This window comes from Ochlerotatus camptorhynchus, unplaced genomic scaffold, assembly GCF_037179485.1.
Source record: "Ochlerotatus camptorhynchus isolate MF236.1 unplaced genomic scaffold, CSIRO-AGI_Acam_v1.1 ptg000193l, whole genome shotgun sequence".
Lineage (NCBI taxonomy): Eukaryota > Metazoa > Arthropoda > Insecta > Diptera > Culicidae > Ochlerotatus > Ochlerotatus camptorhynchus.
The window spans coordinates 3,572,145-3,600,114 of NW_027040683.1; the positions used below are offsets into that span (position 1 = coordinate 3,572,145).

Sequence of the window (27,970 nt, forward strand, 5' to 3'; positions counted from 1 at the left end):
GCTCGCTCTGTCGAGTTGTTCTACAGTTTCTAGTTTGTTCCAAACATTCGCAGTTAAATCGCGTCGTCAGTAGTGTCGGTCGCTTCGTGTGATGGGAAGACAGCGCTCCCGGAGCAGGCTCCGAGAGAAAACGGAGAAGAAGAACAGTGGTGAGTGTAGCACGAGTGTACCTATTTCAAATAGGTACGCTACTCTTCCCACCGATGTTGGAAATACCACCACCGCTACGGTGAAGCGATCCAAGAAGAGGAAGAAAAACCAAGGCCAGTCCGATGGTGCAAGTGGACGTGATGACGTCACAGCAACGAACGCCAGCGACATCGGTAATTTCGGCGACGCCATCGACAACGAAAATTCTGCCGGCCCGAGTGCGGCAAAAGTGAAGCTACCTCCGTTGGTAGTGAAAAATGCTCATCTTAATGAGCTCATCGCGGATCTAGCGACGCTGGGCGTTAAAGCCGAATACAAGTTGGGCAGAGTCGGCACCAAGGTGGTGCTCCGTACCAAAGCGGAGTATGACTTGGTCGTCGCCCACCTGAGGACTTCCAAGGTGGAATTCTTCACCCACGACATTCCCGGTGAGAAACCATTCAAGGTCGTCATCAGGGGCCTACCAAACTTCGACCCGAAGTTTATCGAAGCTGAAATCAGGGACCGGTACAAGCTGGCCCCAAGTGCCGTCTATCGGATGACAAGAAGAGACGAGAATGTGAAGGCGTATCCGGATAGCCTTTTCCTGGTACACTTCCAGAAGGGAACGGTGACACTCAACGCGCTGAAAGCCATCCGCTCCATCAATTGCATCATCGTCCGCTGGGAGCCATACCAACAATCAATACGAAACTAACGATTTTAAATTGGCTCACCACTTTAGTAGCCTATTGGTCCCAAGCAAACGATTAACGTACCCTATTCTAGTTGAAATTCTATTACTACACTATGTTTGTTTTGATTCGCTATGAAAGTTTGACAGATAACATCAGGGGTGTGTGGATTCATGCAGAACATGCAGGGGTGAGTGTAATAGCTTGGGACTGCTTGGGACCGTTGTTCTGGTACTGAGTGAGCCAAAAATAATAATGATTTTCTTCGGGACCCAGTGGTCTTAGAGTTACCTCTATGGCCATACCGTGGCGGCCATCGCGATGTGACTCAGTGCCAACGGTGTCTGAACTTTGGACACGGCACCCGCAACTGCAACATTAAGCCACGCTGCGGCAATTGCGCTCAAGACCACGCCACTTCCGACTGCCCTGCGGATGGAGCTGTGGTGTTAAAATGCGCCAACTGTGGTGGTGCTCACCAAGGTTCCGACAGACAGTGCTCCAAACGCGAGGACTTCAAACGGATCCGAAAACAGGCGGCAGCTAACAGCCAACCAGGACGCAAGAAGGACAAAGTCCCGGCATTTCGGACGGAGGATTTCCCGCCTCTTCGTGCTCCTCAGCAAAGGCAAGCGAATTCGCGGGTGCATTCCGTTCAAGCAACTTCTGGTGATTCTGCTGGCCAAAGCTCTCCATCCCCCCCTGGATTCTGGAGACAACCACCAGCGCAAAACAACAACCCCGATCTGTTTTCAGCGGATGAACTGATGGAAATTTTCGTCAACATGACCGGTGCTCTACGTAAGTGCCGCAATAAGCCCGAACAGATCCAAGTGCTCGGTAAGTTCATCATCCAGTATGGTGTCTAAACCGCTAACCATCGCTACCTGGAACGCTTGCTCTGTAAGAGCAAAACATATTGAGCTTGCCGACTTCCTCCGCAAGCATAGCATCGACGTGGTTCTTCTAACTGAGACCCACCTAAAGTCCGGTGACAGCTTCTGGTTGCCTGATCACAACATTATCCGGCTTGATCGCACCAGCACCAGTGGTGTAGCGGTCATCGTCAGAAAGGGAATCAAGTTTTGCACTCTGCCCCACATCCGCACTTCTATCATCGAGGCCATTAGTGTGGAGGTGGAATCACCAACTGGAAACGTCCGGTTCATCGCTGTTTACTGCCCACGCAAGTGTACCGCAAGCAACGGATTAGGAATCCAATTCAAGAAGGACCTGACCGCCATCACCCGTACTAGCTCCCGATTCATCGTTGGGGGCGACCTGAACGCCCGCCATGAAGCTTGGCGGAACTACCAGAGGAACCGGAACGGATGTCTATTGTTCGACCACGCACAACATGGATTGTATACTGTGCAATTTCCGGACGAACCAACTTTCATCTCTCCGGCGGGAAATCCCTCCACGCTGGACTTTTTCCTGTCAAACATCGGACTATCCAAGCCGGAGGCGCACAACGATCTCAGCTCCGACCACCAACCGGTGGTGACTGAAGTCGGTGTCAACGTGGTTCCTGCTAGAAGCTGCCTGCGTAAAGACTACCATCATGTCAACTGGGTGCAGTACGGACGAATGGTGGACAGCAACATCGATGAAAATCCACTGCTCAACACCGTAGATGACATCGACCGGACGTTGGAAGGACTCCAACAGGCCATATCCATGGCTGACGAGGCATACGTTCGACAAGTTCCTGTGAGGGGTAAGTTTGTTGCTATTGATTCCCACACCCAATTACTGATTCGGTTGAGAAATGTTCGTAGACGCCAGTTTCAGAGGACTGGAGACCTGGGTAAAAAACGTGAAATGGCCGATCTGAATAGGCAGATTGCTTCCAGAATGGACTCACTCCGAAATGAAAGTTTCGGGCGTGTTGTCCAGAATCTGGATGACCGCTCCAGACCATTCTGGAAGGTAGCCAAGGTCCTGAAAAATCATCCCAAACCCGTTCCACCTCTCAAAGTCGAAAATGATGACGATCGGCTTTTAATCACCCCACAGGAGAAAGCAAATGCGATCGGCGAGCATGTAGCTTCATCGCATTTGCTTGGCTCGACTATCCAAAGTCCGCTCGATGATCAGGTTGCGCAATGCGTTCAAAACCTAGATACCTCCCCTTGTGTCGTGCCTCCGGCGGATATGATTACGGTACAACAGATTTGCTCAGCGCTGAAATGCACCAAGAACATGAAGGCTCCCGGGTTTGACGGTATATTCAACTTGATCTTGAAGAGACTCAGCATGAAAGTGCAGTCTCTTCTAACCGCTATCTTCAACAGATGTTTGGAACTGCACTACTTTCCAAGCATCTGGAAAATAGCAAAAATCATACCAATCCGCAAACCCGGTAAGGATCCAACATTGTCTTCAAGCTACAGACCAATCAGCCTCCTTTCAGCGCTGAGCAAATTGTTCGAGAAACTCATTATCAATCGTTTGCTCAAGTTTGTGGAGGAAAATAACATTCTCCTTCCGGAACAGTTTGGATTCAGAAAGGGCCACTCTACCAATCACCAGCTAGTACGGGTGATGAATAACATCCGAAGTAACAAAGCCGTATCCAAGTCCACAGCCATGGCCTTGTTAGACGTTGAAAAGGCGTTTGACAATGTTTGGCATGACGGACTTGTGTACAAGCTTTCTAACTTCAACTTCCCATTACATCTGGTTAAAATCACCCGTAACTACCTTCAGCAAAGGTCGTTTAAGGTATCGTTGAATGGTTGTCTTTCAGACACGTTTTCCATCCCAGCAGGAGTCCCGCAAGGCAGTCTGCTGGGCCCCTTGCTTTACAGCATTTACACTTCCGACATTCCTCCCCTTGGAGACGGTTGCGTGTTTTTCCTGTTCGCAGATGATACCGCAATAGCCGTCAAAGGAAGGATGCCTCGCGAAATAACGAACAAACTTCAACGATGCCTTAACGCCTTTGCTGATTATGCCACCACGTGGAAAATCAAAATCAATGCCTCCAAAACACAAGCGATCATGTTCCTCCATCGGCAATCGCCCAAACTAAAACCGGCGCCTTCTTGTACTGTAATTATGGATGGCACAAGGGTTGAGTGGTCCGCCGAAGTAACCTATCTCGGGATGTTGTTCGATGAAAAGCTCCTCTTCCGTTCGCATGTGGAGAAAACCGTAATCAAGTGTTCTGCCTTGGTTAGGTGTCTGTATCCGCTGATTTGCCGCAGATCCCGCCTCTCAAGGGTGAACAAACTGGCCGTCTACAAACAAATCATAGCACCTGCGATCCTCTACGCAGCTCCGGTGTGGGAATCATGTGCACAGACTCGCAGGAACAAAATCCAGGTCGCTCAGAATAGAGTGCTGAGGATGGTTCTTGATCGTCCTTTCGACACTAGAATAACAAATTTACATGAACAGGCAGGCATTGCCAAAATAGATTCCAAAATTAACGGAATTAAGACTAAATTTGCACAAAAATGTAATTTATCAGAACATGCTTTGATAAGCAATTTGTATATAGTAGGTTAGGTGTATATAGTAGTTGTAGGTTAGTTGTAGTTGTAAATAGTAGTTATAAGTAGTCTCCTTTTTTCCAATTCAAATCAAACCAATCCCACCAAGGTGGTCATACTTTAAAATAGGCCTGATAGGACTAGTAACTGTAAATAATAATTAAAATCTCAAATGAACTAAAGTTGAAAAGACGCATCTGTGTCACTTGAAAAAAAATTCATCAATGTAAACCACACAAACACAAGAAATAAAGATCTTTTTTTTTTTAAGTTTTTTAAGTTGTTTTACCGTCAGTTGTGTGTAATTCACCAACTGAATGCATCAAACATGTCATTCAAGCAATTTATTGTTCAAATTTGAAAGTTTCGGTGAGGGAAGAAATTAAGGGAAAAACTTGGTTTTTACTAATGATAGTGGTTTGTTTAAAATTTATTTCCCGGAAAAAAGGGATCGTCAAAGTCTCTCTCGCTTTCGGGTTATTGTTGGGGGGGGGGGGGGGTGGATTAAGAGAGGTAGTTGAGGGGGGGGGGGCGAGAGGTTGTTTATGGGGGGGGGGGGGCGAGTGGTTGTTTAGGGGGGGCGAGGGATTGTTATGAAGGGGGGAGGGGGTACATATATTGCTTTTCCTGATTGTGGTCACGTCGTGATCCACCTTAAGCCGCTGATATGTGTATGTTTCCTATTAAGCAATATTTTTTTTTGAAAATGTTGGCTCTGCATGTAAAAAATTAATTGTTCATTGTTTTGCTTAAAATTTATATCTCGAAAAAAAAATGATCGTCATACATAGTCCATGTTTTTTTCGGGTTATTGTAAAGGGGGTGGGGAAGGGGTTGGTAAGGGGGAGGGGAGGGGGTTGTTAAGCGGGAGGGAGTTTTGCATGCACGTTTTTACAAGTATCATTCATCATTGTGGTGGACACGCCGTGATCCAACTTTAACCGCTGACCTAGTCCTGCTTGATGCAGGACCTAGCGCCACGCCGTCCGAAGCGGTAATGAGCAGTGGCAGTTTTAGTTTTAGTTTAAATGATCTTTATTTTAGTTTAACTTGGACGATTACCATATAAATTTTTACTAAGTGATTTAATTGCTTTCTTCATCTTTAGGTATGGGCAAAATTCAAAATTTGTTTTACAGAATTAGTCCTAGACTTAGTACACGGTCGACCACCTTGGTGGGATTGGTTTGTTTTGTTTTTAGAATTTGAAGAGAAACTACTTAATACTACTATTTACAGCTTAAAACTAACCTACTCTACTATATACACTTAACCTACTATGTACAAATTGCTTATTAAAGCATGTTCAGAAAGATTGCATTTTTGAATAAATTTAGTTGTCATATCATCAATTTTGGAATCTACTTTGGGAATTTCTGCCTCTTGATGGAGGTCTGCTATTCTTGTGTCGAATGGACGATCTAGGATCATCCTCAACACTCTATTCTGTGCAACCTGGATTTTGTTCCTGTGGGTCTGAGCGCACGATTCCCACACCGGGGCGGCATAGAAGATCGCGGGGGCTATGATCTGTTTGTAAACAGCCAGTTTGTTTTGCCTTGAGAGGCGGGATCTGCGGCAAATGAGCGGATACAAACACCTAACCAAGGCGGAGCACTTAACTAGGGTTTTCTCTATGTGCGAGCGGAACAGGAGCTTCTCATCGAACAACATCCCGAGATAAGTAACATCAGTGGACCACTCGACCCTTGTACCATCCATTATTACGGTACAGGAGGGAGACGGTTTAAGTTTTAATGATTGTCTGTGAAGGAACATGATCGCTTGGGTTTTCGAGGCGTTGATTTTGATTTTCCACGTGGTGGCATAATCAGTAAAGGTGTCAAGGCATCGTTGGAGCTTGTTCGTAATTTCACGAGGCATCCTACCCTTGACAGCTATCGCGGTGTCATCTGCAAACAGAAAGAACACGCAACCGTCTCCTAGAGGAGGGATGTCCGACGTGTAGATGCTGTAAAGCAGTGGTCCCAGCAGACTCCCTTGCGGAACACCTGCTGGGATCGGAAATTGTCCCGAAAGGGAACTATTCAACGACACCCTGAACGACCTTTGCTGGAGATAGTTACGGGTGATTTTCACAAGGTATGGTGGAAAGTTGGAGTTACAAAGCTTGTATATAAGTCCGTCGTGCCAGACATTGTCAAACGCCTTTTCGACGTCTAACAAGGCCATGGCTGTGGACTTGGATACAGCTTTGTTACTTCGGATGTTATTCATCACCCGCACTAGCTGATGATTGGTGGAATGCCCCTTGCGGAACCCGAACTGTTCCGGAAGAAGAATGTCATGTTCCTCCACAAACTTGTTTAGTCGGCTGAGGATCAATTTTTCGAACAGCTTGCTCAGCGCTGAGAGCAGGCTAATCGGTCTGTAGCTTGACGGTAGTGAAGGGTCTTTCCCAGGTTTGCGGATCGGGATGATTTTTGCCACCTTCCAGATGCTTGGAAAGTAGTGCAGCTCCAAGCATCTGTTGAGGATGGCAGCCAGCAGCGAGTGCACCCTCGCGCTGAGATTTTTCAACTCTAGGTTGAATATTCCGTCAAACCCGGGAGCCTTCATGTTCGTACTGTGTTTCAGCGCTGAGCAAATTTGTTCCTCTGTAATCCGTTCTTCTGGAGGGACGGCACAAGGGGAGGCATCTAACTTCTGGACGCACTGCACAACCTGGTTCTCGAGTGGACTTGGGATTGTAGAGCCAAGCAAATGCGACTGGGCAATGTGCTCCCCAATTGCATTGGCCTTCTCTTCGTTGGTGATAAGCCGTTCGTCATTGACTCTAAGTGGTGGAATGGGCTTGGGGTGAGACTTCAGCACCTTGGCAACCTTCCAGAATGGTCTGGAACGGTCGTCCAGGTTCTGAACGAGCCGCCCGAAACTCTCGTTCCGGATTGAGACCATTCTGGAAGCGATCTGCCGATTCAGATCGACCATTTCGTATTTACGCTGCAGATCCCCAGTCCGCTGAAACTGGCGTCTACGAACATTTCTGAGCCGAATCAAGAGTTTGGTGTGGGAATCAATTGCTTGAAACTTACCCCTCACAGGAACTCGTCGAACGCACTCTTCGTCAGCCACGGATATGGCTTGATGGAGACCCTCCAGGGCCCGGTCGATGTCATCCACTGTGTCGAGCGGTGGGTTGTCGTCGATGTGGCGGTCGACCACGCGTCGAAACTGGACCCAGTTGACTCGATGGTAGTCCTTCCGCTGGCACGGTGCAGGGGCCACGTTGTAGCCCAGCTCGGTCAGCACCGGTTGGTGGTCCGAACTCAGGTCGTTGACGGCAACCGGCTTGGCTAATCTGGTGTTTGCCAAGAACAGGTCCAGCGTCGATGGGTTGCCCGTCGGTGATGTGAAGGTTGGTTCGTCCGGAAACCAGACGGAATAGAGACCATGCTGGGAATGGTCGAATAGCAGGCGGCCGTTCTGGTTCTGCTGGTAGTTCCGCCAGGCCTCGTGCCGGGCGTTCAGGTCCCCTCCGATTACAAAGCGGGCATTGGTGTGGGTTATGATGGCAAGGTCGTTCTTGAACTGCTGTGCTGTACCATTGCTAACGGTACATTGCCGGGGGCAGTAGGCGGCGATGAACCGGACGTTTCCGGTCGATGTTTCCACCTCTACGCCAACGGCCTCGATGATGGAAGTGCGGTAGTGGGGTAGGGTGCAGTACTTGATGCCTTTCTTGATGATGACCGCGACACCGCCCCCCCTGGAGCTGGTGCGATCAAGCCGGACAATGCTGTGGTCGGGCAGCCAGAAGCTGTCACCGGTCTTGAGGTGAGTCTCGGTGAGAAGGCCCACGTCGATGTCGTGCTTGCAGAGGAAGTCTGCAAGCTCAATGTTTTTCGCCCCTACGGAGCGAGCGTTCCAGTTGGCGATCTTTATGGGTTCACGGTCCATAATTAGCGACGAAGGAGATGATAGCTTGGAGCTGTTGTGTTCTTGTTGCGCAGGTGCGCTTGATGATGATGGCCTGGGCCAACAGTGTGACGATCTCATCCGTTGACAGCGGAGAATCGTCTGTAGCTTCACCGGTTGTACCGGCCAATCCCGGAGCAGGGGGATCCGTCGATGGCCCGGAGGCTTGACCGGGTACTGCAGCGGCAGCCAACTGTTGGTTGAGCGGGAGCGGCGGCAACACTGGAATTGGCCGTGATTGGACCGGTGATAACGGAGGAAAGTTCTGCGCGTTGTTTTCTGGAACCTTCTTGCGACCGGGCTGGCTGTTGGACGAGGCCTTCTTCCGGATCTCGGCGTATTCGGCCCGCTTCGGACAGGCCTTACTCGTGGCCTTGTGGGCGGCACCGCAGTTGGCGCATGTGGGAGTGGCTTCCTCGATGCTGTCGCAGTTGTCGATCTTGTGGTTTTTGCCGCATTTGATGCAGCGGCTGGCCATGCGGCAATTCCTGGTGCCGTGCCCGAACAATAGGCAGTTCGAGCACTGAGTGACGCCACGGTGGGTGGGTTTATACCGCTCCCACTTCACTACGATGTGGAACAGTGTGCGTGTCGTCTGGAGATCCTTCACGGTTGTGGAGTTCTTCTCCAGATGGACCAGGTAGAGCTGGTCACGATACTTGATGGCCTTGCTGCGGGTCATCTTGTGGACTTCGACCGGCTTGAGGCCGTTCGCCTTAATCTCGTCCATTAAGGTGGTGGTGTCCATGTCGTGGAGCCCGCGCAGCACCACTTTCAGCGGCTTGGTGGCCTCGATGTCGTGGGAGAAGTACTCCAGCTTCATTCTGTCCAAGAGGGCCTGAACTGCGTTGAAGTGTTTTTCGGCCGGGACCATCAGTTTGTAGCCTTCCGTGCACCGTTGAATGGTGCAGCGAAGGCCCTGCTTAATGTAGAAATCCAGCTGCTCCCATAGCCCGGGAGGGAAGCCCTTCACATAGAAGGGTGGCAACTTAACTTTTTTCGGCACCGTCTCAGGGTCCGACTGCGGCTGCGCTCCGTTCTGCAGGGCGGAGAACGGATTGTTGCTCAGCAGCTTTTTTGCTGCTGATACGGTGGCGCTGCTGTCTTCAGGTCTGGGTCGTTTAGTTCCGGGAGGCCCCGGCTGCGGGTCCGCAACGCCTGTCGGGATGGGCAATGGGGTTTTCTTCTGCTTCTTCTGGGCTGGCTCGGTGGTCGCGCCGTCTCCTGGGAGAGTCTGTTTTCCCGGTAAACCGGCACTCGCGTTACCGCGCGATTTCTTACCCATGGCTGGGTCAGCGAGAGCGTCACTACACAACGCGGAGCTAATTCGACTTGCGAACGAACGAACGAAACTATGAGCAGTGGCATGAGAGCAGGGCTCATTTATATCTTTTCAGGTTCAAGCAGAATGATGTGCAACCAAGTGGTATTCGTTTTCGTTTATGATGACTGGGTTTGGGAAAAAGGCTTGTTTCATGAAATCAGTGATAAAATTATTATTTGTACATTTTCAATAGTTTAATTACAGAAAAAATGGAAAAATATTTATTTCAACCGGTTCGTAATGTAATATCCTATCGATTGGCGTGTTTGGATTTTAATTTCATCTATAAATGACAAAGTTACAAGCGTTCAAAACCTAACACTCCTTCACCACACATATTTTTTGACTTGCACCCCAGTATAGTCGACAAAGACGTAGTTCTACGTCAAAATGTGTCGAATTTTATGAGTTTAGTTTACGAAAACTCGAATTTTTCATCTTAGCATAAACTTTTTAAAAACTTAAGTGAAGCCTGTTTGTAAAAGACCTCCGAACAAACTGTTAAAACATAGTGTTTTATTTAGCATAGGCTTCATCAATATTAAAAAGTACTTTAGCTGAACTTGAAGTTTTGGCCCGGCCATTTTAAGATTAACATTAGGTGGACACTTATAAATTTTGAAAAAATGGTTAATAGATATCCAAAACTCTCTCCTTCGTATGGACAATGCTTCCTATCTGAATCTATTGATTCAATCAATCTGCTATTGTACATGTTAAATAATACACTATTATCACAAACGAAGTGACAGACGGAGCGGCTCGAAATTTGATTTGACGCACTTACATTTTCAATTTTCGAGTGTACCTCACGGCAACACTATCTACTCATATGTACTAGATTAAACTAGGGGGTACCGCCTGTTATCTCTTTTTCTCTAACGAAAATTGAAAGGGAGAGCCTGTTGTCAAACAGCATGTCATTATATCGCTTCTTTTGTATAATGAAAGACCATAGGCCAAAATGATTAGGGATGAACACATCGGGTTAACATTTGCTTACAAGTAAACGATGTTGAGCTGTCAATGACTCGCGCTTGTTGCAATTGTTGCTACAGATTTCTTCAGTCCGTGCTAGAAGCCTAAGTCACAGTCATTCGCGACCGAGAAGACATAGACATCGTTGTTGGACGCCAAACAGAACCCGGCCATACTCGGTATGCTGGTATACATTCACTCCTCCGTAGCGGAACTGGAAGGATCCACCCAAGCTGCCGGATATCAGTTTTGTTTGCTCCAGCTTCTTCTTATTATTCTGCAGAACCAGACAGTGCGAGTACTGGTCGTGTTTGCCAAACCAACCGGTGGAATACTAATCTGAAAGCCGATTTCTTAGGCACGTTGCATTTGTCGCAGTAGATCGTCACTTGCTGCTGCACTTTCATGGAGCGGATTACAATCGCCGTGGCAGTAGTTTCGTCGTACAGATCGATCACTGGATCGATATCAACCCGATAGGTATGGCCGGCATGCTTCGCGTAGTGACGCTCGCTCATGTCACGGGGAATCCTTTCCGAACAGGCGGCGCATTGAAACTTCTGTACGAATCGATCGGGACATAGGATTTGATGTCACGCTTTTGTCTCTTGCTGCCTCGACTGCTCAGCCTCTACTTATTCATCATTCAAAACATTTTCCGGTACGGGTGCGGGTAGTGGATGTCCCTGTCGAATTGGTTGATTAGACGAGATCATCGTCATCGACAAGTACCAGTTATCAAACTTTCCAGCTATCATGCAGATGAAGTTTTCAACGGAGTAATCTCTTCCACCTATGCAGCACAAGCTCGGTTAACAAGCTGTGGCAAGTTTTTACGTCGATGCAAATGGGAAATTGGAATTCAATCTGAAATTGAAAACCAACCCTAATAAAATTGTTATGGTTATTTTGCTTAACGACGTGTTCGGGGTATCATCCAAACCATTTGTTGAATAGTTTTATTATTTGGGTTTTCGTTCATGTATGGTAGTTTTTATTAGGGAAACAGTAAAAAAAAAGTTGTTGAATATTACAGCAGATAAGCTGCACATAACATATACACATTAATCCAGTCAGTAATGTTTTACTGGGTTTTTGAATTGCGGACTGTTCGAAAAAAGTTTAAAACTCTGCAGGAAATTCAAAAATATGAAACTTTTTCTGAACTTGTACAGATAAAGTTCTGTTAATCTCATTTCTTTTTTTTTCCTTTGATTTGTTTTTCGTCGATCTGGTTTTCCGTACTGAGCACCAATGCTACCGATGCCAGCACTGATAAAAATCCCCTTATACATTTTGGCAAATTTCCATTGCTGATTATTCATAAAATGTATAAGGCTACCACCAACCAATTTGTTCCGAACGGCCGGAAGACCAAGCTGAGGCATGGGATGCTCACTATGCCCCACTTGTTCACTATGCCCCTCTTACCCCTACCATAAAATCACAACGAAAATCATGGTATATGAGAAATGTACAATAAAAAAGGGGGCTTCCCAACAAACAATTCACAGTCACAAATAAGCATACACATTGAATAAATGCTGTATAACAGTGTACAATGCTGAATAAAACAAGATGTCGAATTATGTGCTGAAAAAAGCTCATTGAGATCGATAGATGCGCCTTTATTCCGCCGTTTGCTCTGATATGATTAATTTACTTATTAAAAGCTTTATAAACGTTGACTGTCTTCCTGATTCAAAACCAGAAGTTTGATCTAATAACGAACTGAACAAGTGTAATTTTCACATATATTGTCGCTTTAATTCGACTGTTTTCAATTGCTTTAATAAAATGCTTTAGACGTCTTATAAATGTTTTCTAGCTCCATTATTAGATTTCATTGCATTGCTTTACAATATTGCTGTATAAAGGTGAATACAGTCAGCAAAATAGCTCTTATACCCCTATGCGTCCATGTTTTAGTTGAATGCTTTGTAAATGCTTTATAAACGACGTATTAGATTCATTATTCCACATCACTGCCCAAAAACAATTAAGAGTCGCAAATAAGCATATAGATTGAATAAATGCTTTATAACAGTGTACAATGCTGAATAAAACGGGTTGTCAAATTATGTGCTCAGAAAATCTCATTGAGATCGATAGATGCGCCTTTATTTTGCTGATTGCTCTGATTTGATTAATATACTTATTAAAATCTATACAAACGATGACTGTCTTCCTGATTCAACACCAGAAGTTTGATTCAATAACATACTGAATAAGAGTAATTTGCACATACATTGACGCTTTAATCCGACTGTTTCAATTGATTTAATAACATGCTTTATTATACGTCTAATAATTGTTTTCTAGCTCCATTATTAGATTTCATTGCATTGCTTAACAATATTGCTGAATAAAGGTGAATACAGTCAGCATAATAGCTCTTATACCACTATGCGTCCATGTTTTAATTGCATGCTTTATAAATGCTTTGCAAACGGCGTATTTATTCATTATTCCACAACAGTTCTTCAGGCTAACAACAAAACGAAATTGGTAGCATAGTGGTTACCGTTTCCGCTTTCCAAGTAGAAGGTCGCGAGTTCAATCCCAGCCTCAACCCTTTTTTTTTATTTATGTTCTACTCCTAATTAATTTAAATCCTAATCATAAATCGTATCACTCACGACAACCAATTCATAGATCTATAGAAAAGAATAGCATCCTTTCCATCGAAATTAGAGAGATGTAGAGGTAACGTTGGTCTAATGTTAAACAACTATGAATGAATTAATCATTCTCACATCTCCTTGAATTAGCTAGAGTTACGGCTGGAAGTTGCTTTTATTGCTTATTTAGCTGCTCATATGATGTATTCTAGGATAGCTCAGATGGCAAGACAAGCGGCTGGTGATCGGAAGGTCATGGTTCGAATCCCATTTAACGACATGTGTGTGTATGTATGTATGTATGTTTTAAATTCGACAGAAATAATGACACAACAATCATTAACGAAAACAACCCTGCTCGTGCCGTTCTTATTTTCGGATTAATTATCCCGTAGTTGATTAATCGTTTAATAAATGTATAATGATGTAATAATTAAACATTATTTCACATGAGAATCAAGCGTCTATATACACCTTTATACCATCGTTGTTTAAGGAAGTACAGAGGGTCTAATAAACGCTGAATAATCAAAAATTTGATCGAATAAGCTCTGTTACAACTTTTGTAAGTCGAATAAAAGCTTCTCGACATACCTTATTCAACACCAAATATTTCGATGTTGTGGTTGAATAAATTCTCCAGATTTGTGTGAACAAAGCCTGAACAGAAGTTATTATTAAAAATAGTACAAGTATTATTAAGCATGAAGTGGAATAAAATCGTCAAGAAGTCGTTTCTTCAATAGGCAATTGTTTGTTGGGTTGTTAAGCTAAGCATCTTAAAAATAAAATAAAATGATTTTTGTCGAACAAATTTGATCTCATCAAATTAATTTTCATTGATAATTGTATCGTTAAAAACGAAATTTATTATTCCTCCTTTCCAATAATTTAATAATAAATTTTTAATGTGCCCAAAATTCAACCGTAAAATTCATTGTAATTTCGTTATTTTATTATAATTTTTTTTGCGTCCATCCTCGGTATGCATTCGTTACTCCGTAGCGGAACCGGAAGCTCTCGACGAGGGCGATCTAAAGGAGGAAAATTTACTCCAAAATCATGCCGAGATCCATCGAATCAAAGAGACGATCGACGTGCTGGAGGTGAGAATGAAGGAGGATCGGATGAAACTGATTTTTTTTTTAATTTATTACGGCTAGAGATGCTGTATGTCAAGCGTTTGAGCATGATTGCGGTACGATGCACTATTCTGGACTGGTCTACTATACGTGGCAAAACTAGTCATTATACTGAAGACGAGGAGGGAATCTTCGGATTCATGGAGGAGGACATCGGACATCAGAAATGAGGAAGCTCGTATGCGAGGACAAAAGTGTTACATCTGCAAGGGTTGATGCATATATTATGTCACGCTCTAGGGGGGGGGGGGGGGGTCTAAGATTTTGTGACAAGCAATGCATTAGGTATAGGAAAAACGTCACGATAGGGGGGGGGGTGTGTAAATTTCTCTTCGATTTAGCGTGACAAAATTAATGCATGGGCCCCAAGGAACGGTATGCGAACGTTTTGTGTTGCACGAAGAAGTGCTTCCGTTCATTTCAGACGCTTTGTGGGGTGCAGAATGAGTGCCTGTCGCATTACGTGGATACGTTCCAGTCGTGGGTAAGGTGAAATAATCTGGGACCGAAGCCTGTGGGATTTGCTACGATGAGATGGGACCGTACAGGAAGCTGGAATCGATTCGTGCTGTCAGAATGTCTGGTTCCATCGGAGCTGCATGGCACAGTTTGCCCAATCGGCGGGGTACTTTTTCAAGTGCCCTTTGTGCAACAACAAGGACGACTTTAGTCAGCAGATGCAGCAGCGTGGCATTTATATTCCACTGCCACGAGGAACTTCCGTCGAAAACTTCGAGGAACTTCCGTCGAAAAATTGCTTCGAGCCAAACCGGTCGTATCAAATCGTTGACTTCTTCGGACAATGAAGACGAAGCATCCTCCGCCGGATCGTCGACCGTGTTCGATTTCAACTATCGTGTGAATTTAACCAAAAAAGCAGTGCCGAAAATCGATGGTAGAATTGCAGTCGATCAAAGAGTTCATCCGTTCCGACACGGACACGCTAACGGATGCCTCGGTGGGACAGGAGATCGTGCGTCCCAAGACGCCTGCCAGAAATCTTTTGAAAATCTGTTCAAATTGTAGCTTTTCGGGTCGAAAACCGTCCCACGAAAACGGTCCACCAGCGAGTCTGATCCGGAGTACGTTACAGCGAAGAAAATTAGGTTGATTTAATTTTAATGGTGACCTTCCTTAGACGGTGAATTTTCCAGTACTAGTCAGGTCTTTCCCACGGCGCAGTGGATTACTGCCAACGGTGCCACCTCAAGTGGGAATGCGATTCGAAACCGAGTTGACGTTGATGCTCAAAAGTGAGAAAATGTTCCGGATTTCACTACCCACACAGATTAGTGGGAAAACAAACCGTCCGTTCATCCATGTGTGCTAGATAGAGAAAGATGATGAAACGTCAAAAAGGTCTATGCACCTGAAACCGACGGAGAATCGCAAGTGCTGTGGTGAGGCAGAAGGAAACAAGTTAGCACTTTCATTATCACGACGTTCTTATGCATAATCTAGTGTGACGTAACGTTGGATCATACGTAAGAACACCGTGAGAACGAAAGAGTTGTCAACATTCCTTCTGCCGCACCTACAGTAACGCACACGGTTCCCGCACGGATTGTTCCTTACTTTCTCACTCTAATCAAAATTTCCTTCGATGAGTGAGAAAACAGCACCACGTCTATGCGAGCGAGAACGAGGGTTGCCAGATCATTGCACACAAAACCAACTTGAATTAATTCAAAGCAAAAATACTAGCGAACCTGGCGGTGAAGGGCGCAAGGTGGACTAAAATTCTATTACAGAGAACCACATTATTTTAATTAATTTCTTCGGAGAAAGTCGTCTGTCACTTCGTTTGTGCTATTATAATCAGCTGACCCTGGCGCCAATGCCATTAAATTCCTGCCTACAGCATGCAACATGCAATGTATGTGTCTAGGTCAGTCTATGACCTAAAATATCAGTGTCAACATTTCAAAGGGGCGTAATTGCTTTTGTAAACAATGACTTTAGCCGTCAATTTCTCGCGAATGATATCTTACCTCTCCAAAAATACAATGCTAGCTGGTAGAGGAAACATTCCTCTACCTGGTGGTGTTATTATTTTTCATGAGTGAGCTTTTATTTGCGAGAAATCTATGGCTAAAGCCATTGTTTACAAGTGCAATTACGCCCCTTTGAAATGTTGGCACTGATATGTGTAATGCATCTGTCGATATGCAACATGCATTTTAATTCATCTGTAGCACCTGGATTCTACATTCCGCCGATCGGTATTTTTGAAAATTCATTGTTCTACAACATAAGTATTAATTATTATTTTCTTCCATAATTTGGCACATTTCATCCACTATTCACTGGATCACTTCTACCCATGTGACGAGTGAATCACGATATCACACATGTTGAGCGGTAGAAAAAACTGCTCTATTGATTTATCATAGTGTGTCATGCAAAGCAACCGTATCCTTGAGCAACTGAAAGAAAATTTTTCACTTCAATTTTTACAACCAAGAACCGCGGACGTAGGAGTTTAAAACATCTCCACATTCAAGAATCGAAACTTTTGCGCCAGTAGAACAAAGACAGAATGCGTGAAATCGTGCATATCCAGGCCGGGCAGTGTGGCAACCAGATCGGGGCCAAGTTCTGGGAGGTAATTTCCGACGAGCATGGAATCGATGCGACCGGTGCGTACTGCGGGGACAGCGATCTGCAGCTGGAGCGAATCAACGTGTACTACAACGAGGCCACCGGAGGAAGGTACGTCCCTCGTGCGGTTCTGGTCGATCTAGAGCCGGGAACAATGGATTCCGTTCGAGCCGGCCCATTTGGGCAACTGTTTCGACCGGATAACTTTGTTTTCGGGCAATCCGGTGCCGGTAGCAACTGGGCCAAAGGACACTACACCGAGGGTGCCGAACTGGTCGATTCCGTGATGGATATAGTCCGTAAGGAATGCGAGGGTTGCGATTGTCTGCAGGGATTTCAGCTCACACATTCGCTCGGCGGCGGAACTGGTTCAGGTAATTTTCGAATCTATTAAGTTAGGAGCTTCATCAGGAAACATGTTTCTCCTTATAGGCATGGGCACGCTGCTGATCTCGAAAATTCGTGAAGAATATCCCGACCGTATCATGAACACATTCTCTGTCGTTCCCTCGCCTAAAGTGTCCGACACCGTCGTAGAACCATACAACGCTACGTTAAGTGTCCATCAGCTGGTTGAAAACACCGACGAATCGTTCTGCATTGACAACGAAGCCCTGTACGATATTTGCTTCCGAACGTTGAAGCTTACCACTCCTACATACGGTGATTTGAATCATCTGGTCTCGGCGACGATGTCTGGTGTTACTACGTGTTTGCGCTTTCCGGGTCAGCTGAATGCAGATCTCCGCAAATTGGCAGTCAATATGGTTCCATTCCCACGGCTACACTTCTTCATGACTGGGTTTGCCCCGCTGACGTCTCGAGGATCGCAACAGTATCGTGCGCTGTCCGTCCCGGAACTGACACAGCAGATGTTCGACGCTAAAAATATGATGGCTGCCTGCGATCCTCGACATGGTCGATATCTAACGGTCGCGGCCATCTTCCGAGGACGAATGTCCATGAAGGAGGTCGACGAACAGATGTTGAACGTGCAGAACAAAAACAGCAGCTACTTCGTGGAATGGATTCCCAGTAACGTGAAGACAGCCGTTTGCGATATACCGCCACGTGGCTTGAAGATGTCGTCAACCTTCATCGGTAACTCGACAGCTATTCAGGAAATTTTCAAACGGATCGCCGAACAATTCACGGCCATGTTCCGGAGGAAGGCCTTCCTGCACTGGTACACCGGTGAGGGCATGGACGAGATGGAGTTCACCGAAGCCGAGAGCAACATGAACGACCTGGTGTCGGAGTATCAGCAGTACCAGGAAGCCACGGCCGACGAGGAAGGAGAGTTTGACGAAGAAGAGGAAGGTGCCGATGAATAATAACATACCGATACGGTTGAAATTAGTCATACTGTGAATTGATGCAAGCTCTTATTGTAATAAAATCTGGTTATTAAAAAATTAATTCATTTCTTCATAATACTTACAAGCATCTCGTCTATTTTTGGAAAGTATTGCGCATACAAAAACTTGAATTAATTTAACTGTAACTGTATGGTGAGATTTAACCCTTCCCCTATTAATTGAAATTTCGACAAAAGTATGATGTGATTGTGATAGATTAATTCTCATGTGATTTGAAGCATCGTATAATGGGTTTTGACCCTAGTCAGAAAGTGGCCACTTCTCCGGGGGTTTTGGCTGAAAATATCCCTTATAAAGATAACCAATTAACTGACCACTTCCGCGGTGGAACTCGGATACGGCCAGTGTGGCACTTCAAATTCTACTTAAAATTCTCCTCACGATTCCCTTCAAATTTTCCTCAGAATCATCTAGAAATTCAAAGAGATCAACTAGTCGCAGTCGAATACATTCGACGGACATAATTGTAGGAACAGGTAGAAACTGACGATTTAAATGAACAGCTCCTAATACATTATTTTTTAGGTTAGCCTTCTTAGAGCAACCGTACCAATGAGTAAATAAGGCACATTTACCAACCTCTACCATAACGCTACTTGCGTACCGGGGGTTGCTATTCAGGTGGAGGAAATAGCAACCCACACCTTGGGAAGTAGTGAGTTCATAAATTTAGCAACTCGGTAGCAACGCATCAAACGGTTGCTATTTTGATAAAACGTCAAAAGTTGACGCCGATGTGGAAAACGGTCACTTAAATTATGACTCTGATAGCAACGACCGGTGTGGAGAGGAGTGATTAAGTCAAAATGGAAACGCTGTGCGTAAGTAAAATAGTGCCGCAAATGGCAACGACTGGTACGGTTGCTCTTAGAAGAATACTAAGAAGAATGCCCCCTCGGTAGGCTAAAGCCCTACAGTAAAAGCACAGACAAACAGACATAACTCATTGAATATTGTTCAATATGAAACATCGTCGCTAAAACATTACCGCCATCTGTTGAGTATACTGTGATGGGTAGTACACTGAACAGATGGCGGTAGTGTGTAAACGTCAAACGCAAGGGTTATCTCGAGGGTTATTGACTATGCGCGCCACAGCATGCAGCACATGTTTGAAACTATGGGTGATGATCATACGGAGAAGTTAATGCTTATATCACAAACGAAGTGACAGACGGAGCGGCTCGAAAACTTTGGTGACTAACCTGCTACATATTTCAATTTTTCAGTTTACCACATGGCAACACCACTACTACTGGATTGTACCACATGGCAACACTACTACTAGATTGAACTAGCATTTTCACCAAATGTACTAGAATGTTTTGGTTCTATCTCTTTCACTCTACTCAAAACTGAAATGCATAAAAAAATGACAAAATGATACGCACTCTTTGCACACTGTCAAAGAATCATTGTACACAAAATCAACTTTGTTCAAATCAAAACAAAAAAACTAACCCATCTGGTGGATGATGGCACAAGCTTCCAAGAAAATTCTATTACAGTGAACCACATTATTTAAATGGATTTCTTTGCCAGTTAGTCGTCTGTCACTTCGTTTGTGCTGGTAGTGTAGTAGCAGTCTTACGACACACAAACAAAATTTCAAAGACAGCAGCAACGAATCGGCAGTTCGACAAACTGCTTGTTGTATGTACGAGGAACGTTACGAATAACCATCCGAGGCTGTCATAGCCGAACGAACAAAATACATGACTGAGAACGAGCTGTCGTGTACTGCACAAGACGGCAACGTTGCATGTCGTATAACCATAGAGGTAACTCTAAGACCACTGGGTCCCGAAGAAAATCATTATTATTTTTGGCTCACTCAGTACCAGAACAACGGTCCCAAGCAGTCCCAAGCTATTTCACTCACCCCTGCATGTTCTGCATGAATCCACACACCCCTGATGTTATCTGTCAAACTTTCATAGCGAATCAAAACAAACATAGTGTAGTAATAGAATTTCAACTAGAATAGGGTACGTTAATCGTTTGCTTGGGACCAATAGGCTACTAAAGTGGTGAGCCAATTTAAAATCGTTAGTTTCGTAGACCAGGCTATATTCGGCTATGATTCGATTTTTTAGTGATGGAAAGGAAAAACAATATAAGTTTAACAATATTTATTACAAAACATCATAGAAAATACATTAACATCTAATCTGTTTGTGATGAATACTTAAGCTTACAAAAGTAAATTTCATTATTACAGTGGATTTGAATGTATTTATGAATGGTTTCGTCAAGTTTTATCATATACATAATATCATTTGAGCATGATTTTTCAAAAATGTCTTCTTCAATAGATACAGCGTCGATACCTTTAAACAAAAAGTAGTAATCACACTCATCTGCTAGAATTTTGTGGATCTCGCCAAGGTGATATTGATTATCGGAATCAAAAGCAAAAAAAGAGTCATTGTTTGGCTTTTCAATGTTTTTAAATTGTTTGACTTTTGGTTTGAAGAGGAAACCATTGTGATTTAAAAATGATATTTCTTCAAAAACAAGTTTATCGTTATATTTATTCACGATACTGTTAGGAATTGTGAATTTTAGGTTTTTGGATGGGATAACCGTTTTTCCCGTGAAAGTGTTTTCACAAAAATCACGTACCTTAGACTGTATATTCCAGTATTTTTCTAAATGAAACCTCGTGTGTGCCATAGTGCAACGGTTTGCAATCTGTATAAGTGGTTCATTTGGTCCTTTAACGAATTTTTTTAGCATACCATTGATGTCTTTATAGAAAAATAAGGAAAACGCCCATAGAGGCCCAAAGTCTCTACAGCACTCGACTATGTGCATGAGCAAATGGACATTATAGTTCATTTCATCTAAACTGTACAAAACCTCAAAGTCTTTAACGAATTTGTGTAATTTCAGCTCACAAGAATCCAATGTTTCATTGTTTATATTGTTTTGTAATAACTCTGTTATGGAAGTGACCAAAATTCTATAATGTTCATAATATTTAATTGGCAAAAGATGTTTTAAACAAACAGAGCTATAATGCAAAAACCATTGAAGCCATTCATTTGCTTTCCACGAGCACCGTTCAGATATTTTCCGCGCTGATCTGGACGCTTCAGTAAAAGGACTTATAGTGATTAAAGCTTCATCAATGAGCTTTATTTTAGTCTTAATATAGTACGGTGTGTTTGGCTTCTCAAACCAAATTTGCACAGCTGCTTTACTACGCCTAACAAAACGCCATGCATAAAATCAACAGGACATTGTTTTACAACGTCGAAAGACGTAATTAGTATCAAGGGAGATACACCTTTGACTCCACTTATCGGAATTCCCCTTGAACTGCTGACTGCCATCGCTTTTAGGGTGTCCGTATAGTTACGTAGTTTTACTCCTTCCAGGAACCCATATTTGACTTGACTACCGGAAGCATGATGGCCTGGGTGCAAACAATAGCTACACGCATTATACCCATTGAACTGTTTGAAATTTTGAAGCTTACTTCGTGCTAAGGTATCTACGCAACAAGCAACAGTCCTCACAGATGAAATAAACGTAGTTCCAATATGCAAACCTTCCAGAAACATTGTTTTCAGGGTCAAAATAAATGGTTTAAAAACACATCCATATCTGGTTCACTGCAATGCATCCACAATCCTCCGATTAGAGCGTTTTTACGTAGAAAGCGCAAGTGAGGTGGAAGCTCGTTGATTACAGCTATAATAGGCCACAATGAACGCTTGTTGTTGGAATTGAACACTTTTACACCATCGGTATTAAAATTTAGTGAAACGCTGTTCAATGACAATTCCCTTTTTGAAACTGCCGCGTTAACTATATCCGTTATGACTGTCTTTTGTTGAGCTTCTTGGACATATTGTTGAATTTTTAACCAATTTTTTTTTTTCAGTATATCACGCAAATTCGATTTGAAGTCAAACATAATAAAATAGAAGTTCCTCCTACTTTTACAGTTAGTACATGCCATGTGCTCAACACCAATGTAAAGTCCACAGTCTTCACATACAAAATGTTTTTCGTATTGATTTGGGGAAAAGAAATCATGGAATTTTCTGTACGTTTCCGGTAGAGTTTTGAACCCAATTATTAGATTCAACATTTTGAGGAGATCCACGAGAGCAGCATTCGTAAAGTTATGTCTCATGAATAAATTCATAAGCATAACCATGATCTCAAGTCTGGTAATAGCCAAATTAGAATGTACAGGTGATTGCATATATTCGTTCTCCTTTAATAAGAAAAAAAATATGTAATCAATTATCCCAAGTTTCAGTTCAATCTGTCGAACCATCGAAAAATCCTCCTCGACGTCATAATAGCTTGTATTATCACATTCATCGTCGTTAATTTGGTCAGAATCATTTATGGCTTCGTCGTTATCTTGGTCGTTATTTTCTCTCATTCCTTCATCCAGACTTACACTTTTAACTTGGCTTTTTGTATTGTCGTTTTTTATCATTTCACTTGATAATGTTTTTTCCATTGCTACTAGTTCGTCATGAGCGGCTATGTTTCCAAATGTCTCCTCGTTGGATGCATGGTGTTCTACGGCGTCCTAAATACATATATATGTTTGTATTTGATAATATCAAGTTATGTGTCGTTTGACTAAGAATTACCGATTTCACAAAATTTGAACACAATACAATATCATCTGTAGCAGGAACTTCATCACAGACAATTGATGCGGGAAGTTGGAGAATATCTGGGGAATCTTAAGAGGATGTCAAGTTCTTCTGCAATCCAAAATTTTCTTTACGTAAGTTGAAAACCAACATGATGTATCATACAATTACCTTTTTTGATCTTTTTGCAACCGGAGCACTTTTATTCAAACCAAAAAGTTTACTCATTCGAGGAGCACGGGAACGCTTCATTTTTTCGATTTAATTTCGACTTTAACCAAATCAAAACAAAGCCTGAGTTTTCGTTGCTACAAAATAATATTGATAAACGTTCAAACCATTTACCTTTCTATATAATAAAATTCGAAACCATTGGTCATATATTTTCTCTAACGATACAAAATTTTACACTAACTTTATCGTGAACAGTTACACACGAGGTTACACACTCACAGAAATCAGCCTCGTGATTAGTAAATATTCATACCGTCAAACTTTAAATGAAAGATATTAAATGTGGTTTAACCATACAAACAATACTTTGGATATCCTCGTAGAGCTACGTATTTTACTCAATTTATAGGTAACCCAGTATTAGCGTGTATTGGCTTGAAACATCTTTGCTTTTGCGACGCCATTCCCCATTTTTTGACGTAGGACTACGTCTTTGATTTCTATATGGGGGTACACTTAGTGAAAACCGAAAATGGAACATGTAACAAATTAAGAAAGATTTTGAACGTTAATAACTCAGCTGCCCCTGGTCCAATTTCAACAATTTTATCACCAATCGATCAGAAATATGGCTACGCATCGATAACAATGCTTTCGAATGTTGATTTTCAGCAAGAAACTATTGAAAAACCGGTAAATGTCAAGCATTGTCCAAAAGTGTCGAATTAACTAACAAATCCACCAATTACCGACATGCATATGCTGCTTCCCCAGCACAGTCGTCAGAGAGTAGTAAGTAGACGAAACAAGTCGAAGTGGCATTCGCCTCCGATCTTCGGGCGCTTGCGAATAGGGAGGATGGAATTTCGTAATATTTTACGTTTTGAAGTGACAGAGATGCACTCTGTTTGGTTTCGGAGGTTAAATCATCACCAACTTTGGCAACAAAAAGGCTGTTTTAAGGGCCACCAAGCTTATTACAGTAAAGAGTAGGAATAGAATTCATCTGCCTGTTTGTCCATATTCAGAACCAACGACCACACAAAATGCTCATGTAATCAAACTGGAAGCAGGGGTACAAATTATTTTGATCAACCTTGATCAACTTTGAATCGCCACGGCCGGATATATTCGATGGAAGAAGCAACAATCTAGCATCTAATTTGACGAAGACGGCAGGAAACATTTGTGCTTCCACACCTGGACCCTACCAATCGACCCATCAACTCAACCGGTGATCAACGGCTTTACTTCCCGAAGGAAGGCGTGATCAGAGATGTTATGCCTTAGAACATGCCGGTGGCGCCGACTGAGATTGGACCCAGGCCTGCTGGGGTGAGAGGTAATCATGCTAATCACCGGCGCCGATATCACGGCGAATGAGAACGACCCAAATTTGAGTTTAGTTATCTCAGAAATAAGAAATAAAGTGTAGGAACTCAGCGATGAGTAAATTTGCGAATTTGAGAAAAGTAAAGATTGGATTCACTCAGTCTATTGGTACTACTCCGAGACTAAATGAAATTTTCGTCAATTTCCTCATTTTCTGGCAGATTTTTTAAGTTTTCCACAGGAAACCATGAGACAAATTTCTCATCGCTGAGTTCCTACACTTTTGGCGATTATGAGTGAACTAAACTCAAATTTGGGTCGTTCTCATTCGCCGTGTACGCAAAAGGAAAAGAGTCAGTGTCGCTACATGATAGCAAACTACTCATAATGGGAGGAGTCTTTGTAGTTTTTATACCACTTGGTTGAACATCATTCTGCTCTAACCTGAAAAGATATAAAAGAGCGCTGCTTTATGGCATTAGCTCATTTTCGTTTCGGACGGCGTGGTGAACAGCAATAGCAGCAGTAGGAAGGTGGTGGCTAGTCCACTCCATCACACCTAACAAGCAACAATTGAGGAAAACGTCTGGTAAAGGAGGCGCAAAGTTCTTCGAGATAACCGCCATCGGTCGTCTGGCTCGCCGTGGTGGTGTCAAACGCCCTTTTCAGGGCCATCAAGCTTACATCAGTAAAGAGTTGAAATAGAATTTATCTGTGCTTGTTTGTCCATATTCAGAACGACAAGCCCCCAACGACCACACAAAATGCTCTCCAGAGTTGTAATCTTGTAACCAAACTTGGAAGCAGGGGTGCAAGTAATTTTGATTGATTCTCTTAATCAACTTTCTCTTTGAAAAAGATTACTACAAATTTGGTACGCCTACAATTAAAAAGCGGAAAAAGTTGGGAGAATAGATAATTGATCAATTAAAAGAACTAAATGCTCTTCACATTTAAGCCGTCCACTAGCGGTCCTACGTCAAGCTTCCGTTCGTGCCCCTAGGCACAGACCCTTCTACTGTTTGTTCCAGAAGCTCACCGAAAGAGGAAGACTCGCTGCAAGATGCCGCCGAAACCAGCGCCGAAAAAGAAATGTGATCGCGTTAAAAAGCTGAATCAGCGTAAGTATAATTTAATTTCTACTCATTCTACCGGTAACAACACAAGTACTGGACCAAGTATTGAACGAAGACGAACACTTTTTTCTTTTCTCTTACAGGTGAATCGCGTCCAAATTCATCAGAAAATGTGGATCCAAATGCTCGTTCAGCGCATTCGCTGAATTCGGTAATGATACAGGAAGAGGTGAGTTGTGAAGATTGTTTACAATGAATATTGATTCTGCAGACAATTTCGAAGCAATCGCGGACCTCTAGATTGTGATTCATTAATTCTCGCTTAAAAATTGAAAAGGGCCATTAATTTTTTTTAAGCAAACATTTGTAGGCCAGTTACTCGCTGACTGAAGTACGCCACGCAAACCAACAACATTATCGGGAGGGGTAGAGTTTCTCCTAGGAGCTGTTCACATATTACTTAACACTCTAAGGGGGGAGGGTCTGCCAAACTGTTACGGTCCATACAAGCATTTTAGAGTTCCCATACAAAATTTGTTACGTATGGGGAGAGGGGTCGAAATTTGTTAGCGTTAAGTAATATTTGAACGAGCCCCTACCCGATGGTGTCGTTGGTTTGCATGGGCGTACTTCGGTTGGCAAGTGAAGGGCCTACAAATGTTTTTTTACAAAAAAAATGTTGGCCCTTTTCAATTCTTAAGCGAAAGTTGACCTATCCGGATTAGACAAGATTTAATGGTGTTAAACATTTAGTAATACCAATCTGTTTTCTTTCTTTTCAGCTGAAAAAGCTTCTCGCTAGTCAAGGAGAGCATCTTACCCAGGCGGGATACACTTTTGTTTCGGCAAATGATCCCCAAATCAACGATTCCCCAGATCCAGAATCGCAAGATCCGCTTGCTTCATCTACGATGGCGTTTGAGGGAGCATCAGTTGGATGACATTCACGAATAAGAGGATAACCAAGTTAAACTGAAGGACGATACGCAAAAACAAATCCCGGATGTCACAATGCAAGATTCAGCTTTAAATCTGTCCATGCATGCATCGCCAAAAGTAAGCACCAATGCAACGCCGGCGCCTGAAGTCGCTTGCAGAGTGACCGACCAGGAAGAAATGGAGGTGTTGCTTTTGCAACCTACGCATGACGGTGCAAGTGTTCCCCCACTTGTGGCAGATGCCTTGGCAGGCCCTTCTAGAGCTGTTGTTCCATGTTCTACAAATGCCGAAAGATCCCAAATCATATTGGTGAACATTGTGGAACATGATCCTGTCCCGGATGGTGAAGTTTTGACAAACAAATTGTGCGCCACATGCTTGCCACTAGCTGACCAAATGATTCAAGAGGCTAACAAGAAGGTTAAGGACACAGCCAAAGAAGTCAAAAGGCTTCGCAAAAGGGCAGAAGAGGCTGAGCGAGCTAAAGTTCAGTCCGACGATCTGGCTCTATCTCTGTCACGAGAGTTACAGGATCTCAAGGAACAACAGAAGATTCCATCAGTAAGTATCGAAATGTAAAAATTTATATCATTATTTAGAACTTTTATCCAAAAACATAATTATTATTTATTCCAGATGAGATTCACAACGGAACCGGAAATAGAAATATCTTATGAGAAGATTGTGGAGATCAATGATGAATCGTCAACCGACAGTCTGTTTGTAGCCAATTTGGCTATATTTTTCTTCGGAACCGAAAGGCTGAAACGTATGAGCTGTACCGGCAAACCGACACCACGTTTCATAAATCTACAGAACCCTGATGGTTCGTTGATGTACCCCGCCAGGGAGCAAATCGACCCAAAGATTTTTAAGTTTATTCACGGTAACTTTTGTTTGGAGTCCATAAGGTGAAGGAAGTATCGTTTGTTGCAAATGAGCATTTCGTTCGAAAATTCATCGCCCAAAAAATAAGCAACATGAATAAGGCCGATGCAAAACGCCTCCAAGTTAAACCACAAGAAACTCTTCAATAGAAGCAGCAACTCTCGACTACACCATTGTTATGACCTTACTTACTATTCCTTTCACTGCATTACTTTGTTAAAAGCGAAGTAGGGTACAGAAACCCTGAATATTGTTGAGATTCATACTTTTTGCATTTCATACTTTATGCTACTTTAAACTAACGAAAACAAATCTAAAAAGTGCAAAATATTTTGTTCAAACGAGGTTAAGGGTACTGAAACCCACATTACTGTTAAGTTTCGTTCTGTTTTGTTAAATAAAACATCAATTTTTAAAATTATATCTATTTTTTTTATTATCCAGAGCTGAGAGAATAAAAAAAAACTTAAAAGAACATTACAATGTATGGTTAGACCATTTTATAAAACCATTCATTTACTCTATTATCAATCTTCTAGATTTAATTGTTCAACTTCAAAAATAAATTAAAATGAATGGTTCAAAATTCCTTTTAAAATCACATACGAACATTAAACACAATGGT

At 43.1% G+C, this 27,970-nt stretch overlaps 2 protein-coding genes across 2 annotated transcripts in view; both read left to right on the plus strand.

Moving 5' to 3' along the window:
- The window catches only part of LOC135702575 (uncharacterized), a 62,179-nt gene that overhangs the window by 28,619 nt on the left and 5,590 nt on the right, over window positions 1–27,970 (plus strand). The gene's annotated exons all lie outside the window — the stretch shown is intronic.
- Window positions 16,835–18,264, plus strand: LOC135702500 (tubulin beta chain-like). Its single transcript, XM_065223571.1, has 2 exons — window positions 16,835–17,303; window positions 17,362–18,264. Exons 1-2 carry the CDS (start codon window positions 16,868–16,870, stop codon window positions 18,261–18,263), a joined length of 1,338 nt encoding a protein of 445 aa, XP_065079643.1. The 5' UTR covers window positions 16,835–16,867; the 3' UTR covers window position 18,264.